Below are 17,223 nucleotides of genomic sequence, written 5' to 3'. Positions count from 1 at the left end.
ACATTCCGACATGGATTCCCGTTCTCGCCAACGGCGCTGGCCTGGGACCCCATCCAGAAGCTGCTGGCCATCGGCGACAAAGGCGGCAACCTTAGAATGTATCCTTTTCATTGGCATCTTGCACAAGCTTAGAAGGTTAAGATACATTTTGGCCTGACAAGTCAGACTAGTATCGTCGTCATGTTGAGGAGTTTGCAAGAACTCAGTTCTTCTGCTACTTGAAAACACGGACTGGATAGAACATATAAACTGCGGTAGCGGTGTAACAGGCAAAGATGACGTACGGGAAGCTTCAATTAGGTAGGTACAACAAAAGAAATCCGTGTTTGGCAAATAGGTGTTAAAAATGTTATTGCGGTGCATGTGCACTGACTAGCGATCGCCGAGATAAATTTGACATTGAATATTTTGTTGTTGAAAATGTAACTATTACGCAATATGCTACAAGTGTTACGATGGAGGCGACCGTTGATGTTTCTGTATTATGTGTATACATTTGCCAACATAAATTGTACATAAAGGTGTACAGTTGGGACGAACAAGTCGTGCGCCTGGTGGTAGGCGATAAACTAACCCGTAACCGTGCAGTTCCATTCAAAGTTTATATCGCAAAGATCTGATGGGCACTGCCATCGCCCCCATCACTTTGAGATATAAAGTTAACAACTCTTACTTCTTACTCTAACTCTTACTTCGTTGGACGAACTCGTTCACAGCGAGTTCTACTTTTACTGTGTACATGATCGCTCCAAGTGACTACCATCAATCTTCGTTTCACTTAGTGAGAGAGAGAGAGGTCATCTTTTAATTGCTTCATATATGCACTAGCAACTAACAATGTGTACATAAATTCCTTATCAGCCATATTGTAAAAATTAAAAAAATCCCCGATACAAAATAGTGCCCTCCAAAAACACAGTCGCCATCCGTAAGGTAACAACTCGTCGAGACCAATTTGATAAACAGAAACACGATAATTCTACTGTAAGTAGTTGAGGAGTTGGGTAGCCTGCAGACTATCCTGTTTGCAGCATCATTATAAAGGACATACAGACACACATACCTCTCTTTTGGCGTCGGGCATAAAAATGTGACGCGAATGCAATCGCAAGCGCAGGCCATTCAGCCATAGATAAAATGAAGCCTAAATAATATTCGATAACACACAATGTTGCCGTTGTTGCTATTCGTGATAAAGCTATTATCACTATGTGCCAACTTTGTTTTTAATTTTTCTTATTGAAATGGTAAATAAAATCTCCTTCCATATCACGAACATTAACCTGTCATAATCCACTGCGGGCCTTTGCATAAACAAGATTTGCTATGTAGAGTGTAAGAAATGGTGTTCTGTAAAGTGCAACGTGTCTTCTGCTCTTCATTTCAAACAATTTTTCCTACATGAAAAATTAATTTTCATATGAAATTCAAAATATAGTCAACTCCTCGTTAATTCTCCGTCCTTTACTACGGATTAATTGAACAGTTTAAAGGCGAGTAAAAGCGATGGTAGTCCAGTGAAGGAACGGTTGTGTCTCAGTAGATAACTCAACATTAACTATGGCTTTAATTTCTACATTTGTAAATGTTTAGAGGCATTAACTCTCTCGCTAACGGTGAAGGGAACCATCGTGGTGAAACCTGCATGTCGAAGAAGTTCAACAACTCTCGGGAAACGCATGAAGTCCCCAACTTGCCAATGGCGCTTTATAGAAGAGACCCGTACCCAAAACGTGTGACATATAAACGGTTATTGTTGATGATGGTTTCTCTCAAATAATTCTTTATCACAGTGTTCACCTTCGTTTGTCGCGAGGTGTTCGTTACACGATCGTTGTTTACGCGACCATTGGCATAGTAATTATCATTCGGTTCTACGTTTAATTAATTAACCAATTCTTTCCCTGGTAACGTCGAGTTTTTTTTTTGCGCTAATTATGCAGTGCACCCACGTTCTGTCCACTATCGTGACGTATTTGACGTACGAAGATCATTTGCGTTTAACCTTTAGGCCAATGAACGAACAACACACACAGGCACATATATATTATCTTTCATAAGTTTGTTTTGTAATCTCTCTTTTTAATCACTCATTTGACTAAAACGCGCAACAGTGTCAATTGTAACTTGTCGTAGACTACATCTTTCGCGTCATCCTTGCCACTCGAGATTCGGTTAACCGTCGGCTGTCAGTTGTACGAGCTGTGTGTTGTACCGATTTTCTTGTTTGTAACTGTGTCAATTACTTTTTGTACGTTCTGAATGTCACGTACGTTCAATAATAATGTAAATAAGTTTTATGTTGTTCAGATTTGTACGAGAAGTGAAACATTGTCATCGAAACCACTCAAAAACCGTAATAAATAGAAATAACTCAACTTTACCATAACTAATAGGAAATGAGCGGATGAAGCGCTTCGCAAATGCGTTCGCGGTCTCTCAAATGCTCTACAGATCAACCGATCTGGTTATAGCCGGATGAAAACTGTTCAAATTGGCCTACTTAGAACTAATTAGGCAGTTTTTACATTTACTGATAGTGTGAAACGGTTTGAAAGTTTTTTGTATTTAGTAGCAGTAGAGCTCCTTGTGAAAGAGTTCGTCCAGGGAAGTACTGCCACCTTATCTATTTCTGCCGCGAAGCAGTAATGTCAGCATTACTGTGTTCCGGTTTTGAAGGTTAAGGGTGCTAGTGAAATGGCACAAACAGGCACATGTTACTTGTGAACTTATGTGTCAGGGTGACAGACGCAATGGCAGTGCCCCTCAAATCTTTGCGATATAAAGCTCTGAGTGGCACTGCAACTATTATGGACAGGCGTGTCGCTTATCACCAGGCGCACGACTTGCTCGCCCTGTCACTTGGTATCATAAAAAAAGTTGAAAGTTGTTATAATTTGTGATTTTTAACTTGTGCAAAACTTTGTTTTATGCCGTTTTTAGGTGAAATGATTTAGTAAGATTTGAGCAAATAAACAAATTTTTGAAGCCATTATTTTTATCTTTCGGGACAGTTTCCTTGTTAACGATTAATGTGATGTAGAAAAACCACTTTTAAAAATAGAAGTTCCGAAAATAAGTTTTTCAAACCACATTTCGCAATACTAGTTAACTTGAAGCGTACTGCAAATAGCGTGGTCCGTGAAAAGCTCTCGATCCGGTCATAACGAGATAAAACCGGCTGAAACCATAGTTACCGAGATTCCAACGGCATTCGCCGCATACTTAGTGGTTTTAAGGATTAAAAACGAGTATCGGCTGTTGTTTTTATCCCTTTGACTGCTCTGCAGTGATGCATTGAGGAATATCGCGAGTAAAGAAACCTTAACCAGTCCCGTTGTCGACTTTCGTTAATTGCAATTGCTCTTTGTCTAGTAGTAATTTGTGTAGCTTGTATATTGCACTTTGTATGTATCATAACGGGAATGTAACACTCGTATATACCCAGTACCGCAATTAGCCAACTTCCAATCTGAGCAGCGATTAGGCCCAATGCGACTGCGTGTTGCCGAAACAAAAAACTCTATCGGAAAGAGATGAGTTATGCTCTGGGGGAGCCTCGCCATCTATCGTTTTCGTTATGGACTTTATGGACATTTGCCAGTTGCACAATAACTTTTCGTTCACTTTGAAATGAAATGATGAAATGACGATGAAAATTACAATTATATTTAATAATAATTAAATAGTGCGCACCGCACTACCGCGCAGACTTTTAAGCTTAAGGACATGTTCAGTTTTCTACAATAGATCTCGACGTCGATAAATTTATATTTGCTATTGAAAATCGACCAAATTTATCTTCATGTTTTCTTAAATCTTTGTAATGAAGCTGAAATTATCCATTTATCGATCTGGTTCGTAAAAAGGGATGTATCCAATATCTTCGGTGTCTTTTTATTTGAGTAAACAAAAACCAATTAGACAGTATGACTGCAGCGTCCTGAATGAGTTCAGTATTGTTAACCATTCTTGTCAAAGAAGGATCTCGGCTACATATACAATCACTTCGGCGATCAACTGCGAAGCGAGTACTTTAAGTGACGCGGGGCCGCTACACCGCTGCCCCCGCGCAGATTAAACCGCCCGTTGTCTCAGATCTGCGTCTCCGCCACCGCGCGCGTGATGCCGCGTGGCGCGCTCCGCCGCGGGCCGCGGTGCAGTGTGTTAATCGCCTTAGACATACGGTCATTGAAAGTATATTGTCTTTTTTTATCAATCAATCATCAATCGATCAAAGCTGAAGCTAAACCAATATGACATAGGGGGGTATTTCTCTTCCGTTATTCTCGGTCTCTCCTAGAAGTGAAGAAGTAGAAGTGTCAACAATCCGTTCATCATTATTTCATTTTTATCTCTAAGCAACGGTACCGCCGACGACCCTTGTAATATGTCGCTCTATTACCAACTTTTCCAGCCATTCCGTTGCGATATTCTGACTTTCCTTTTTATTCTTCTCGCGAGAACTTGGCGAAATGTCTCGCCTTACCTTTTGATAAGCGTATAATTTACTTGATGTGTGTAGTTTCTTTTAAGAGAGTTTGTTTGCTACCGATGTCGGGTTAACTGGCAACAATTTCCGATCCGATGATGATATGGGTAGACACTTTTAGAAAATAAGTTTGGTTAACGAAACATATATCGTAAGTCATTAGAAACATGTATTACTCCAAGTCGTAACTTCTTTAGATTACAGTTATTCCTATTTGCTTAATACTTAGTGTTGAGAAAACGCTTAGGTGTGCGACTTTGAGGTACTTTACAATATAATAACTTATTTCACAATAACAAAGTAATCGTGTCCAACATATTGGCGAATAAACGCTATACAATTTGCTGGCACGTAGTTACAATCTTTACATTTTTGTATTTTGTAGTTCACTGACAATTTTGATTGGTTTTTTCGACTATCGGCGCATTACTGTGGCCACACAGCTCTGCGACGGCCACTTTCGCGATCGGATTTTCCGAATCGTGCTTGCGCAGTCATAACAGTACGCACCACCGCGTCACAGATTAAATACATACATTAATCAAAATAATAAATGATTACAAATTTAGAACGAACTAATGCAAAATACTATGTACGGTCACAACATGTTGGGTACAGCTTATGAGTACGACGATAGTGGCGGCGAAGGCCTAAGTACCGATGTGTGCTGAACCCTTACTACCGGTTCACGTCAATTTCTCACATAAACATACCTCTAATCAGATCGCAAACATCTCGCCGCGAAACTATTCCCAAAAGAACCTCGGACAGAGCCGCCTCGCCCCGCGCGTCGTTACAGCCCCAAATAGTTAGCATAAACCTCTCCCCCTTTGGCCTGTAGCGCTTTCTCTCGTGTAGCTATTAGAGCCTTAAACAAAAGCTCGTATATATACGATTCGGGAATGTTTCGAGTTAAATCTGCGACAATGAACAATTTCTCCCTTCAAATTTGTCGTCGCGGCAACAGATTTCTCTACGTTTATGTTTACCACAGGTCACATAAGTGATGTTTACAGTTCATCATTAAAATAACACGGGCACTGTTTCGACTATATTATCATAACTATTATGTTCTATATACTGTTTACTGATAGTTTTAATATATCTAGTGAGACACATCACACAACACCCGCCATAAAAAGTAATCCAATTTCACCAAAAGGTGGGATCTAAGAAAGAGTTTAAGCTGAGCCTCGTATGTTTTATCTAAGTAATAGCTGTAATTGTATGGTAAGACAAACTTTTTGTTTCAAATTTTTGTTTTTTTTTTTTGCTAAATTGGTCCAATACAACGGACTTTTTAAATGATCCACAATACGATAGCGCCATTATTATTTCGCAACAGCCTACCATTAAAGCCTTTATTATTACTGACAATTATTGTTTTTTAAAAGTTTCGAAATTAATTATATTTATTAATATATTTCTTTATTTCAAATGATTTAACCAAAACTGTTTCTACGAACTGTTCGTTTTGTCTACTAACAGAAGACGTGGTCTTGTGTCTACTTGTATCAACTTGTCCTACAACTGTTTAATTCCAAGTTCCTTGTTTTAGTCGTGCTGAATACTATTGTAATTCAAAAGGATTACGCAAAGGACTCTTGCAAGGCCTGTTAGATCCTCCTAAGTTACAATTAAAGCCCCACGAACTATTATTACCAATTAATTATACTACAGCCACGGAAGGAAGAACTTCAATAACCTAAACATAATGACGCGCCGTGTTTTAAACCGTTTCTTTCATTTGTCTAGTTTTTGTTTATTCATATTCGTAGCACGCTACATAAAAACAAATAACTAGAACATAATAAATTCCTCCCTTGGCCGGTTCAATTTGAATAAATTGTCCAAGATCATATCGTGGTAACAACACCTCTGTATTATTCTCCCTTGTGTCCGTATTGACTACGCTTGCTACCGCGCAGTGACAATAATGGTCGTGGAAAGGCCGCGCCGGAAGTCCCGCCTGGAGTCCGGACTCCGAATAAGATCGTCCGGCGGGACGGGCCTTATCAAACATTGAAATTTCTTCTTCTTTTCTATACATTTTATGAAAATTATATCGTTGACCCTTTCCATTTTACGTATATGTACTTACGGTGCCAGTTTTATGCGTCGTAAGTAAAAATTGTCCCCTTCAACACAAACAGACGTTGTAACTTACAAATTTGGTGAAAAAAGCGTTATACACATTATAAATATAAGACAAAGATAAATTTATTTCATTGTAATTACCCAAGTACAAATAAAACTGACGTAAAGGAAGCTATAGTACTATAAAAAGGAATACAAAAAAATCGTTAATTTATAATAGGTATAGTCAAACCAATACAATTAAACCTTAGAACCCAATACTGTAGTTGCGATAGCTAAACTAGGGGTAGGCAGAGACAACAGCCTTCTACTTGGTGATGTCCTGACACACATGTTTCGCCTCATCGACTTTCTTACACGCTCATCGGTAAAGGGTGTTGGCGTGGTAATTTCGCAGGCCGCCCGCTCAAACTCGCCTTGTACCATCTGTTTCTGTGGTATTCTATTATTTACATGATACAAATAACCGAATGTTTCAAGCAAATTAAACAAAAACCTAATAATCGCAGTACATAGTACTAAAAAATCCAACCTCAAAAGTACGTGGAATTACGTCTATTTGCCAAGCTTTATTGAAATCGGTTACCGGAAAGTGCGCAAACCCGGTTTCATCCCCTGGTTCAGAAGATTCAGATTCAGAAGATAATTAACTTTCTTTCGGTTCTCACTACTCAAAGTATATTGAGAGAGAAAAACGCCTTGCATTGGAAAATAGCAAAACCAACCATTAAAATAGTCGCTCCTTATAATAAAATTTAGGCGCTATTTATAAAAATGAATCTTCATGCGTGAACAGCCATCCTTAGAGGTGGATGATTTTCATCAAAATTAAATGTAACCACTATGGAGGTACCTTCTTTCCAACAAAAAAAGAATCATCAAAATCGGTTCACAAATGGCGGAGTTATCGCATAACATACTTATAAAAAAATACATACAGTTGAATTGAGAACGTCCTCCTTTTTTTAAAGTCGGTTAAAAAAAGAGTACCATACCAATTACTCCATTAAGTGGGAAGTGTCAGAAATGTAGCACTTATAGTTGCTTTCTGCGACAGCTGCTTCGATACACGTACTGGCGCCGAGCCAGCTCCGAATAGCTTGAAGGACACCGACAGATTTATGACCGTTGCCGGAATTTTGGATTTTGTCAGGGGCGCAGCAGGCGGAGGTCAAAAGCCTCTGTTTGCCGCAAAGTAAAGGCGTAATGGTGTGTTTGTACATATATATGTATAAATAAGTTCACAGGTGGTTAAGTTAAACCGTAAGATGCCGCCGAGTGACTTAATTATCAACCGCACTACAAAATTCACCGCGCGGGCGGCCATAAACGAGAAGGGCCGGCTATCATTTATAATATAAACCTCCATTCCCAGTACCAAGCCCCTATATATGTCCAGTCTACAAATAATCCTAAAAACTTATAATAGTACCAATGTAACAACATTTAACTGTTACAAATTAACAGCTCGTCGTAACTGCGATTTGCACAAATTACAGTCAATATTAGTCCGTAATCGGTCTGACTGGTCGGTGATCGAATGCCGTCGTTATACTCGTAATTTAGTTGCCTGTGCTTAACCCTGTGTAACGTTTTAGTGCAACCTTGTCTATCATCATCACCATCATAAAGAGAGAGTTTAGGCTAGATCCATGCAGGTTGAGGATCTCACACTTTTCCAAGAGATGTGAAGTTTCTTCGTCATGCAGGTGTCATTAGGATGTTTTGCTTTACCGTGGTGGCTTTTGAATAATTTAGTAGCAGTAGAGCTCTTTGTGAAATGGAAGTACTGCCACCTTACCTATTTCTGCCGCCAAGCAGTAATGTTAGCATTACTGTATTCCGGTTTGGAAGGGTAAGAGTGCTGGTGAAATTAAAGGCACAAGGGACTTCGCAAGTTACGTCTCAGAATAACGGGCACCATGAATTGTGAAATCCTATCACTTGCTATAACTAAAAAGAAGAGAGTCCAAGTGATTCAACTTAAAATGTAATAATGTAATTTTTTTTCACTAGCGTTATAAATGAAACTATTTTTCCGACTTTAAATCGTGAATAAACAAATATACGCGTTTTAAATTCGGAAAAACAGTTTCATTTCTTATGTGTAACAATCGCGAAAACCTAAGAACACGATAGCGTTATAAACTTTATTTATTTTTGTATTTTGACCATTAAATGTCCCATGCGTATGAGACTACCGTCCACTAACTAAAACGGGCTAAGTGACAATAAAAGGTCAAACATCCATTTCAAATAGCAAAAGATAGAGCACAAAATTCTCTTATAAAAACAGTTAACATTAGTTGTTGTGTTCGACTTATCGGAGCTTAAGCTATCAATGCATAGCTGAAATATCATTATACAATTTCAATACTCAAAACTGAGTTATTGATTCGTGACTCGTCACAACAAGTTCTTCCAATAAAATTATAATGACTGTTTTTTGTTGAATACCAGTACGACAATTTTCAGCTACTTCTTTATTCTGTGTGGAGCGTCCATTTAAAAGTAGGACGTTCGCTCGCCTGCCATCGATCATAAAAAGTCGTCATTTCCAACATTCACATCGACTTGTTTTTTTCGCAACATCGACGGGCGGGCGTGTGATTTACGACGATTTCAGTTTCATACAGTTCGCGATACTCCCCCAACCCCCTCACACCGCACACTCAAGACCTACTGACTTAGAAAAACTCACAATTAATTATCTCAGCACAGAGTACTAAAAAACCGACCTCAAAAGTTCGTGGAATTACATCTATTTGCCAATTTTATCGAAATCGGTCACCCGAAAGTGGGCAAAACCGGATTCATCCCCTAGTCTGGCAAACCACCCTCAGAGGTGACCAATACTGAGGTACCCTCTTTCCAACAAGACAACAATCAACAAAATCAGTTAAAATGAAGATTTATCGCGTAACATACATACAAATAATCTCAGTACAGAGTACTAAAAAAATCGACCTCAAAAGTGCGTGGAATTACATCTATTTGCCAAGTTTTATTGAAATCGGTTCCCGGAAAGTGCGCAAGCCCAGATTCATTCCCTAGTTCGCCACTATACGGAACTTGCCACTGGAGATAATAAAAATCGGTTCTCACTACTCAAAGTATATTGAGAGAAACGCCTTGCATTGGAAAATAGCAAAACCAACCATTAAAATAGTCGCTCCTTATAATAAAATTTAGGCGCTATTTATAAAAATGAATCTTCATGCGTGAACAGCCATCCTTAGAGGTGGATGATTTTCATCAAAATTAAATGTAACCACTATGGAGGTACCTTCTTTCCAACAAAAAGAGAATCATCAAAATCGGTTCACAAATAGCGGAGTTATCGCGTAACATACATATAAAAAAAATACATACAGTCGAATTGAGAACCTCCTCCTTTTTTTGAAGCCGGTTAAAAAGTAATCAGCCTGATAAATGGCCTTTACGTAGAATTTGATGTAAATAATTGTATATTGCTACGTATCAACGAAGTTGTTCCTGAACTGGTCAGTTATCGTTTTTGTTAGCTTTCCTTAACAAAGATTCTAAATTAATTAACCCTCGTCACGCGTTCATACGGTGAACCAATAACGTCAAATTAGGATGAGGGAAAGTATCTCCCAATTTCGATAAACAACATTGTTGTTGAAGGATGCTGGAAACCGAAACGCGCGTACAAAGTTTAATTAGGTAACGTGCAAGTTGCAGTTAATTAAGTCTTCCAATTCGACCGAGTTGCCTCGTTGCCTTGAACACGACGAATAACTCCTAACTCAACAACTCGCTTTGAAATGTGCGCAATATGAATTTTGTCATAATTTCTCCTTGTTATACAACATGAACCGAACGAGCAACTCTTGAGTCGCAAGGCAAGCGTTCTTTCTGCTGGGCTATCACAGCGCTCACCATTAGCCAAATACATACACACACTTCATGCCCTTTTTCATCGCGGTCGGCAGAGACCACAGTCTTCCACTTGCTTCTATCCCAATAGACATTTTTCGCCTCATTAATGTTTTTACACGCTCATTGGCTAACAACGCGCATTTAATTTAAGAACCAAGAGTTCCGTTGAGATATACGAGTACATACGCAAACGCGCGTCGTGCGCCTGGTATTAACACCAGACACGCCTGTCCATAGCAGTTGCAGGGCCACTCAGAACTTTAAATCGCAAAGATCTAAGGGACACCGCCACTGTGCCCGTCGCCCTGAGACACAAGTTGACAAATCCCATGTGCCTGTAATTTCACCAGCACCCTTACCCTTCAAAACCGGAATGCAGTAATGCTCACGTTACTGCTTGGCGGCAGAAATAGATAAAGTGGCAGTACTTCCCTGGACGAACTCTTTTACAAGGAGTTCCACTGCTACCTTATATTAAATTAAAGAAAGACGAACCTTGTTTTACTTTTCGTCTTCAAGGTTAACTTTGGTTAACGAAGTGAACGAAACGATAGCAGTAACTGATAATTACCGACTGAGGACGCGACAACTTGCACAAGGCGGGCATCAGTCGGGGTTGCCGTCATTTTTGGTCTTTTTTTAATGGACACCAAATTATTTGAGTCGGGTGCTATTGTAATTGCAACTCACGCAATCGCATTTCCGTTTCATTCCAATATTTTTCTCTGCATCTTCCCAATTTGACGAATGTTATAAGAAAATGTATGAGCAGCCGAACAAAAGAAAATTTGAATAATGACTATAATCATATACAATCGATCACACGTCGCAATTTCTGTATTTCATTTTGTACCCCGCTCCGACTGTCTTCCGAACGATCAGACCGCCAATATTTCCCAACTTGTCGAAATCGCCTATATTTGTCTACGCAATAAAAAACAACCTTTGCTCTCGTCACGATAAAGGGGATGGACCTCGTTCTTCCCGTTTGGTAATAAAAGTCATGACAGCGCGAAATCGCGAGAAATTGAGTGTAGTTGAACTATCGTCGTCAATTTCGGTGCCGCCCTTTTGCTACGAGATAACGTTTCGATTGATCAACCGTAATGTCCCTATCTACCGACCCGAGAGATGGGGTGTTCCGGAGAGACTACGGGCTCGACGGCAACACCAGGTAACAGCGGGCGTTCGGGCCAAGTCCTCCGCCAGTGGTACGCCTTTACGTCTCTGGCGGACCTGGACTTGGGTATGGAGTCGCTGGGGTTTGAGGCGAGCTGCAGAAGCGGACATGTTCGTCTGCTCTGGTGGTGTGTGGCCGAGGCGTTTGTCTCGTGCGCAGCTAGCGCGCCTTAGTAGCGGTCTAGTTGAGGGCCTGAGGCGAGGAGACGCGCGGGGCACGTGAGTTGCCCTTTAAGATGAAAGCTAAGTCCGGACATTGTCGCAGGACATTGCGACTGGCGTCTCCGGCATTAGCCCGGATAGCTAATAGAGGACAAGCTAGATATTCTCCGGTCCCTTCAGCCGTTTAGGTTATTGGGAACCGGAGACACGCCGTTTTTCGGCGTCGAGAAGTGAGTTTGCCTTACAACTCCGCCACCAATGAGATTTGGTAGTGGACTTTAGAGTCAACGGCTTCACGGCGGCAACCGCTAATTGTGCAATACGCAATAGGAAGTGAGCGTACCTACAGCTCCCGGTGCCTATCTGGAAAATAGGAAGGGTACTGTACTACACCCGGGACGACTCACCCGTGGCACTAGCCTCTCCAGAACCAGATGAAGTCAAATGACAGCGGTCTGTGACAACCCTGTACACTGGCTGATCTGGGGTAAGAATCAGAACTTATAAGGTTTCTGTGCGCGCACAGGTTATAGTGCCTTTCCCGCATAACCAAGAGGTTGATAGGGAGGGGCACTACAATCAAAAGTTATGTAGAAAATGAGAGCTGATCATTCGTAATTGAAATGCCCAGGTGTAACTAATTGTCTAGACCAATTGGCAGAAGATTTGGACAACTATGCTCATAATTTTGTTTTCCTTGGAAAATGGATCAGTTATCGTCTTTGACTTTGGACACAATAACATATAGACTCATCCGAAGAACAGAGTCCAATGTGATTATATAGCGAAAAGAGAATACGTAAGTTACGAGAGTAATTTCATTATTCATACTAAGGCCTATGTGGATAGGTGTCTTGATAATTTATATATCTTATTTCGTTACGCAAATATAAAATCGAACAACAGTCGATCTGACATCCACACCGAAGAAGAACGAACGAAATGTACTATGTTCTGAGAACAAGTAGTCTTGCACATAGACCTTTGTTCTACGGATGAGTCGAATATTTATGTTACGGATCACGGAGTATTTACTCCGTCGAAAACTTTGTAACGCAAATCCTGCTTGGCGTGTCGAGGCGAGGCGCTAGCTCTACCATCACCATTTGCTTACCAAGTGTATTAACTTTTTACACCAAAGAAACATTGAAAAAGTAATTAAACGCACAAAACCGCTGAAATATCTATTTATTCGTCGCGATTTACGTAGCACACCTTGCAATCGTAGACACAACGAAATTGCATTAAAAGACGTTGCTTATAAAGAATTCCGCGTAACGAGCCAAGTTTAACTTGGGTGTTATGAATTAAAGCTCAGAGTTATGAAAGTGGGGGCATTTCCGCGAGAACAAAAGCCGTGGGCCTCATTTCTTGCACTCTGGCACTTAATATACTCTTGGGGGTTTTGGATTTATTGTACTTTATTTCTTTGAACGATATTAAGCAAAGTGCTAGAGTTTAGTGCCCTGCGGTGTTTAAGCCTTCCTAAATTGTAATTTTGAACACAAAGACTGTGACCGAATATTATTTTCATAAAGAGAAAGGAGATAGCTCCCTGTCCTTTGAAAAGATACGTCTATAAAATTCTGAGGTACGTAAATGGTTGTGCAAGTAGTGTAGCATTTAGTACTTTATTGGTTCTAATCTTCAATCCCAGTACTAGTATGTTAAGCGTTATGAATACAAGTCGAGATTATTTAATTACAATTCCCGGTGCTGATCCTGGCAAGCTCTCATTTATTTCCTCATAGCAATCGTTATTTCGGGAAATTAATTACGCGGTTTTTACATTCTTCATTTAGTTATATGATACCAAGTTGCTTTAAAATTTAATCATATGGCGACATTTAAAACTTATACTAGTATAACCACTAATATATATTAAGTGCCTTTGTAACAAAATTCAAAAATACCAAGTACGTGTTACGTCGTGCTGGTAAAAATATTTTACAAAGCGACAATTTAGCTAATTTCAGTCGAACCAAAGCCAAAGTGCCTGCTTAGTATTGCATCCAAACAACTTGGTACAAACAAGTTACATGTACGAGACTCGTGCTACGTTGAGTCTGTCGTTTGTATTCGCTCTCTGCAGCCACACAGCGAGTACACAGGATGGAACGGTGAACGGCAACATGGAGGTTTGTCAACAAGGCTGTGGATATTGATAAAGGCAAAGTGCGCCTTTGTGCGATCCCGTAAAGCACTATTCTCGTAACCACCTACACTGGATGGAAGTGATGGTTCGCCAGACATCCAGGGACTCAATTTGACAAATAGTTTATCTCCTGACTATATGCCGTTGCATATTATCGCTTCACTTACGTGATAACTTCTACCTATAAATATGTTACATTGAGTGAGTTTGTAATTTTAAATTGAAATTAATTCAAATTAATTAATTCCTTTTTGATACACAAGTTATAAAGGCATTACAAGAATGAATTTTGAATAACTGTAATCCCTTTGCGGCATACAAAGTCACCATAGTTTTTATGGAGGCACTCGTGTAATAATTTGTTCCGGTTATTCGTGCAGTCAAATAAAATATCAATCGTATAGGCTAAATAATAATTAAAAAAATGTTTTATCTACTTCATGAACCTTGAATTAAAAAACTTTAATTTAAAAAACTCCGATACAAAAGAGCGTATTCCAAGAAGTCAATAAAGGCCCCAACTGTAAGCCAACAACTCGTCGCGACCAATATCAATGAGCCGAAACACGATTTCTATTGTGAATAGTTGAGGAGTTGGGTAGTCTGCCGACTGCCTTGGTTGTAGCATCAGATCAAAGTTACCTAACTGTTGTAGTGTATACCAAATGAAATCGAATTAATATTCATTTTATGGCTGAGATCCCAACGCTAACGCTATTGATCATCAAACGTAGCTAAGAACCATCCCAATTCAATTAACCTTCAAATAAAAAACGGGTTGAGATCAGTCCTTCCGTTTACGAGCTACGATGCCACAGTCAAACACACAGTGCGTAGGTAAAGACTCCGAACTTATAATTCCTCTATTTTTCCGTTGGGGTTTGAAAAAGAAGATTATCATAAAACTGCGCTATTTGTAAGATATATTACGTGACCTACTTAAATTACATTGGAATAAAAAATTGCAAACCTTATGTAGTAATTAAAAGAGTAATTGTAAGTAAAATATGCTAGTTTCATTTGAACCACTTTGAACGGTTACAACAACCAACAAAGAACTTCAAAGTGATAGTATATATAAAAAACACCAGAGGGCGCGCGAAGATGTCACAGCGTTTCATTGCACCTTTTAACATATTTCTGCATCTCAGCGTAGCATTAACAAGTTTGTAGAAAATTTATTCCGAATGATATTCTGCAAAATCTGCCAGTGGATATTCTCTCTCGCAAAAATGTAAAACGACGGATTGGCTGAATCGCCGAACAACGATCGCCGATCACCGGATGCTCAAAGCGTCTCTTTTGTTAGAGATATTTTTAGAAAGGACTTTCAAGCTTCCATAAAACAACTCCCGGTATCTTTTGATTTTTCACAGAGGTATTCGATTCGAACGCTTCTCTACAATTTCCATAAAGTAACCAACACAAAAATCTTTAGGCCGCTGTCATTCTACGGGGTTTCATATTATGTTACAATGCTATTAAGCGGTTGCTCCGTTTTTAACGCTGTCGTCGTTTAATGGTATTTTCACAAACGTCATTGTTATATTCATTTTAATGTTTCTTAATCGACTAGAAGTGGGTGATTGCGAACTCACGAGGTTTTATCTTCGAATAACGCCACCTAGATTAACGCTTTATTGCCACACCAAATAACTAGGATCCTCTCCTCTTTACTCATTCCTAAAATGCTGATAAATGTACGAATTAATGCCAACACCACGCCACGTTTCGTGGAACGCACGACACTAGACATATACCAATTTGTTCCTGAACTTATGCGTAACTGGTAAGGATAGTAAAATTGCCGAAGTGTGTCGTAATGTCTGTATGTTTTGTGGTGTTTTCGTAGAGAAAATTGGAAAAACGTTGTTTACTAGTTAGTGATTTTATTTGAAGTAAAAAAATAAAAAGTAAACACATGATAAACAAGTATAGAATTTGATAATATATAAGAACACAAATTTTGATTACAGAATACGAAGTACATACAATCTAGCCAGTATTTCAACGTATCCTAAATCATATTTATTTCATCAAAGATCATGAATTAACTGTGTGTTTATATTGGACTATAATATACCGTTTTTTTAACCCAGTGTAATTGTGTATTTACTCATTTTGAACTAAATGCATTAAATTATTATGTTTTAAAATTTTAATCAAAGTCCATTTGTAAGTCTTATCCGGCGGCAGAAGCACAGTAACTTTAGAAAGGCAAGAAGAATAATGTCTTTCGAATCACGTTGCTTAGATATTCAACTGGTTATCATTACAAAAGCTAATGACAATGTCAGCTATTTCTCATTCGCCAAACATGAGCGATAGAATGAACGAGATCCGAAAGAAACGTGCTCTATTCTAGTTGACGCACCACGAGACTCGCCGCAGCTTGCATTAACGTAATGGATGGTAGAGCATTTGTTCAGACAACTGTGCTGCCTGGAATAGAACGATTATTGGCAGATGTGTTTGCTGTATTTACATAATTAGATCCGAGTGTATCTTGTATGCGCCTTATTTTGACGCCCATACCTAACAATAAGAAAGACCAAAGAAAATTATATGTATAGACGCTTCCGCAAAAAAGTCGTTAAAAAACCAAAACAAAGGTCTGCAACACAACAGCACATAGAAAAATTCATAAGGTCCGCTGGTTCGTTCCGTGGTTTGGTTGGCATAGCGTCTGCCACGGTTTGCTCTAGCAAAGCACGCTTTATCTTCTAACACGTTGGTTCGAATCCAATCTTTGTATTAAAATTGTAACGAAGTGGTGGATTAATTTCACAAAAAAAAAATTGAATATCATGGTGGTGAAACAGCCTGACATTCAATAAACTTAATTAAAATTGTACGTTTTTAAAGTTATAATAAGTAAGTGCATCACTAACTGCTTTCATAAATCAAGACGATCTACCAAAATTTTCTTAACAAGCATAATTCAGACTGGGCGGGCCGGGCGTGGACGCGCACGTGCGGCACGACACGGGCGAGGCAGTACTGCACGCGCAATTCCTCGTCAACGAAGGTGCACTCGTCACTGCCACGGCCGACGACCAGCTGCATCTCTGGACCTTCCGCCAGAAGTCGCCGCAGCGTGTGCAGTCCTTAAAGTTCCAGAGAGAACGGTGAGACGGCACTTTTTGAAGATTATTTTCTATGAACACAAAAACTTTATACACTAATTTCCAAAGGTAAACGGGCTTTTAAGGTAAGTACGATTCGTGGTCAACCA

General features: G+C 39.4%; 1 protein-coding gene across 1 annotated transcript in view; it reads left to right on the top strand.

The window, feature by feature from the left end:
- Positions 1-17,223, top strand: part of LOC113229846 (syntaxin-binding protein 5) — a 352,330-nt gene that overhangs the window by 281,725 nt on the left and 53,382 nt on the right. The window contains exons 2-3 of the mRNA XM_026463529.1: positions 1-98; positions 16,934-17,116. Of these exons, the coding sequence (XP_026319314.1) occupies positions 1-98; positions 16,934-17,116 (281 nt within the window). The remainder of the gene's footprint in view (positions 99-16,933; positions 17,117-17,223) is intronic.

This window comes from Hyposmocoma kahamanoa, unplaced genomic scaffold, assembly GCF_003589595.1.
Source record: "Hyposmocoma kahamanoa isolate Upper Pololo Valley unplaced genomic scaffold, ASM358959v1 62, whole genome shotgun sequence".
Taxonomy (NCBI): Eukaryota; Metazoa; Arthropoda; class Insecta; order Lepidoptera; family Cosmopterigidae; genus Hyposmocoma; species Hyposmocoma kahamanoa.
This window is presented reverse-complemented; position numbering and strand designations above follow the sequence as displayed.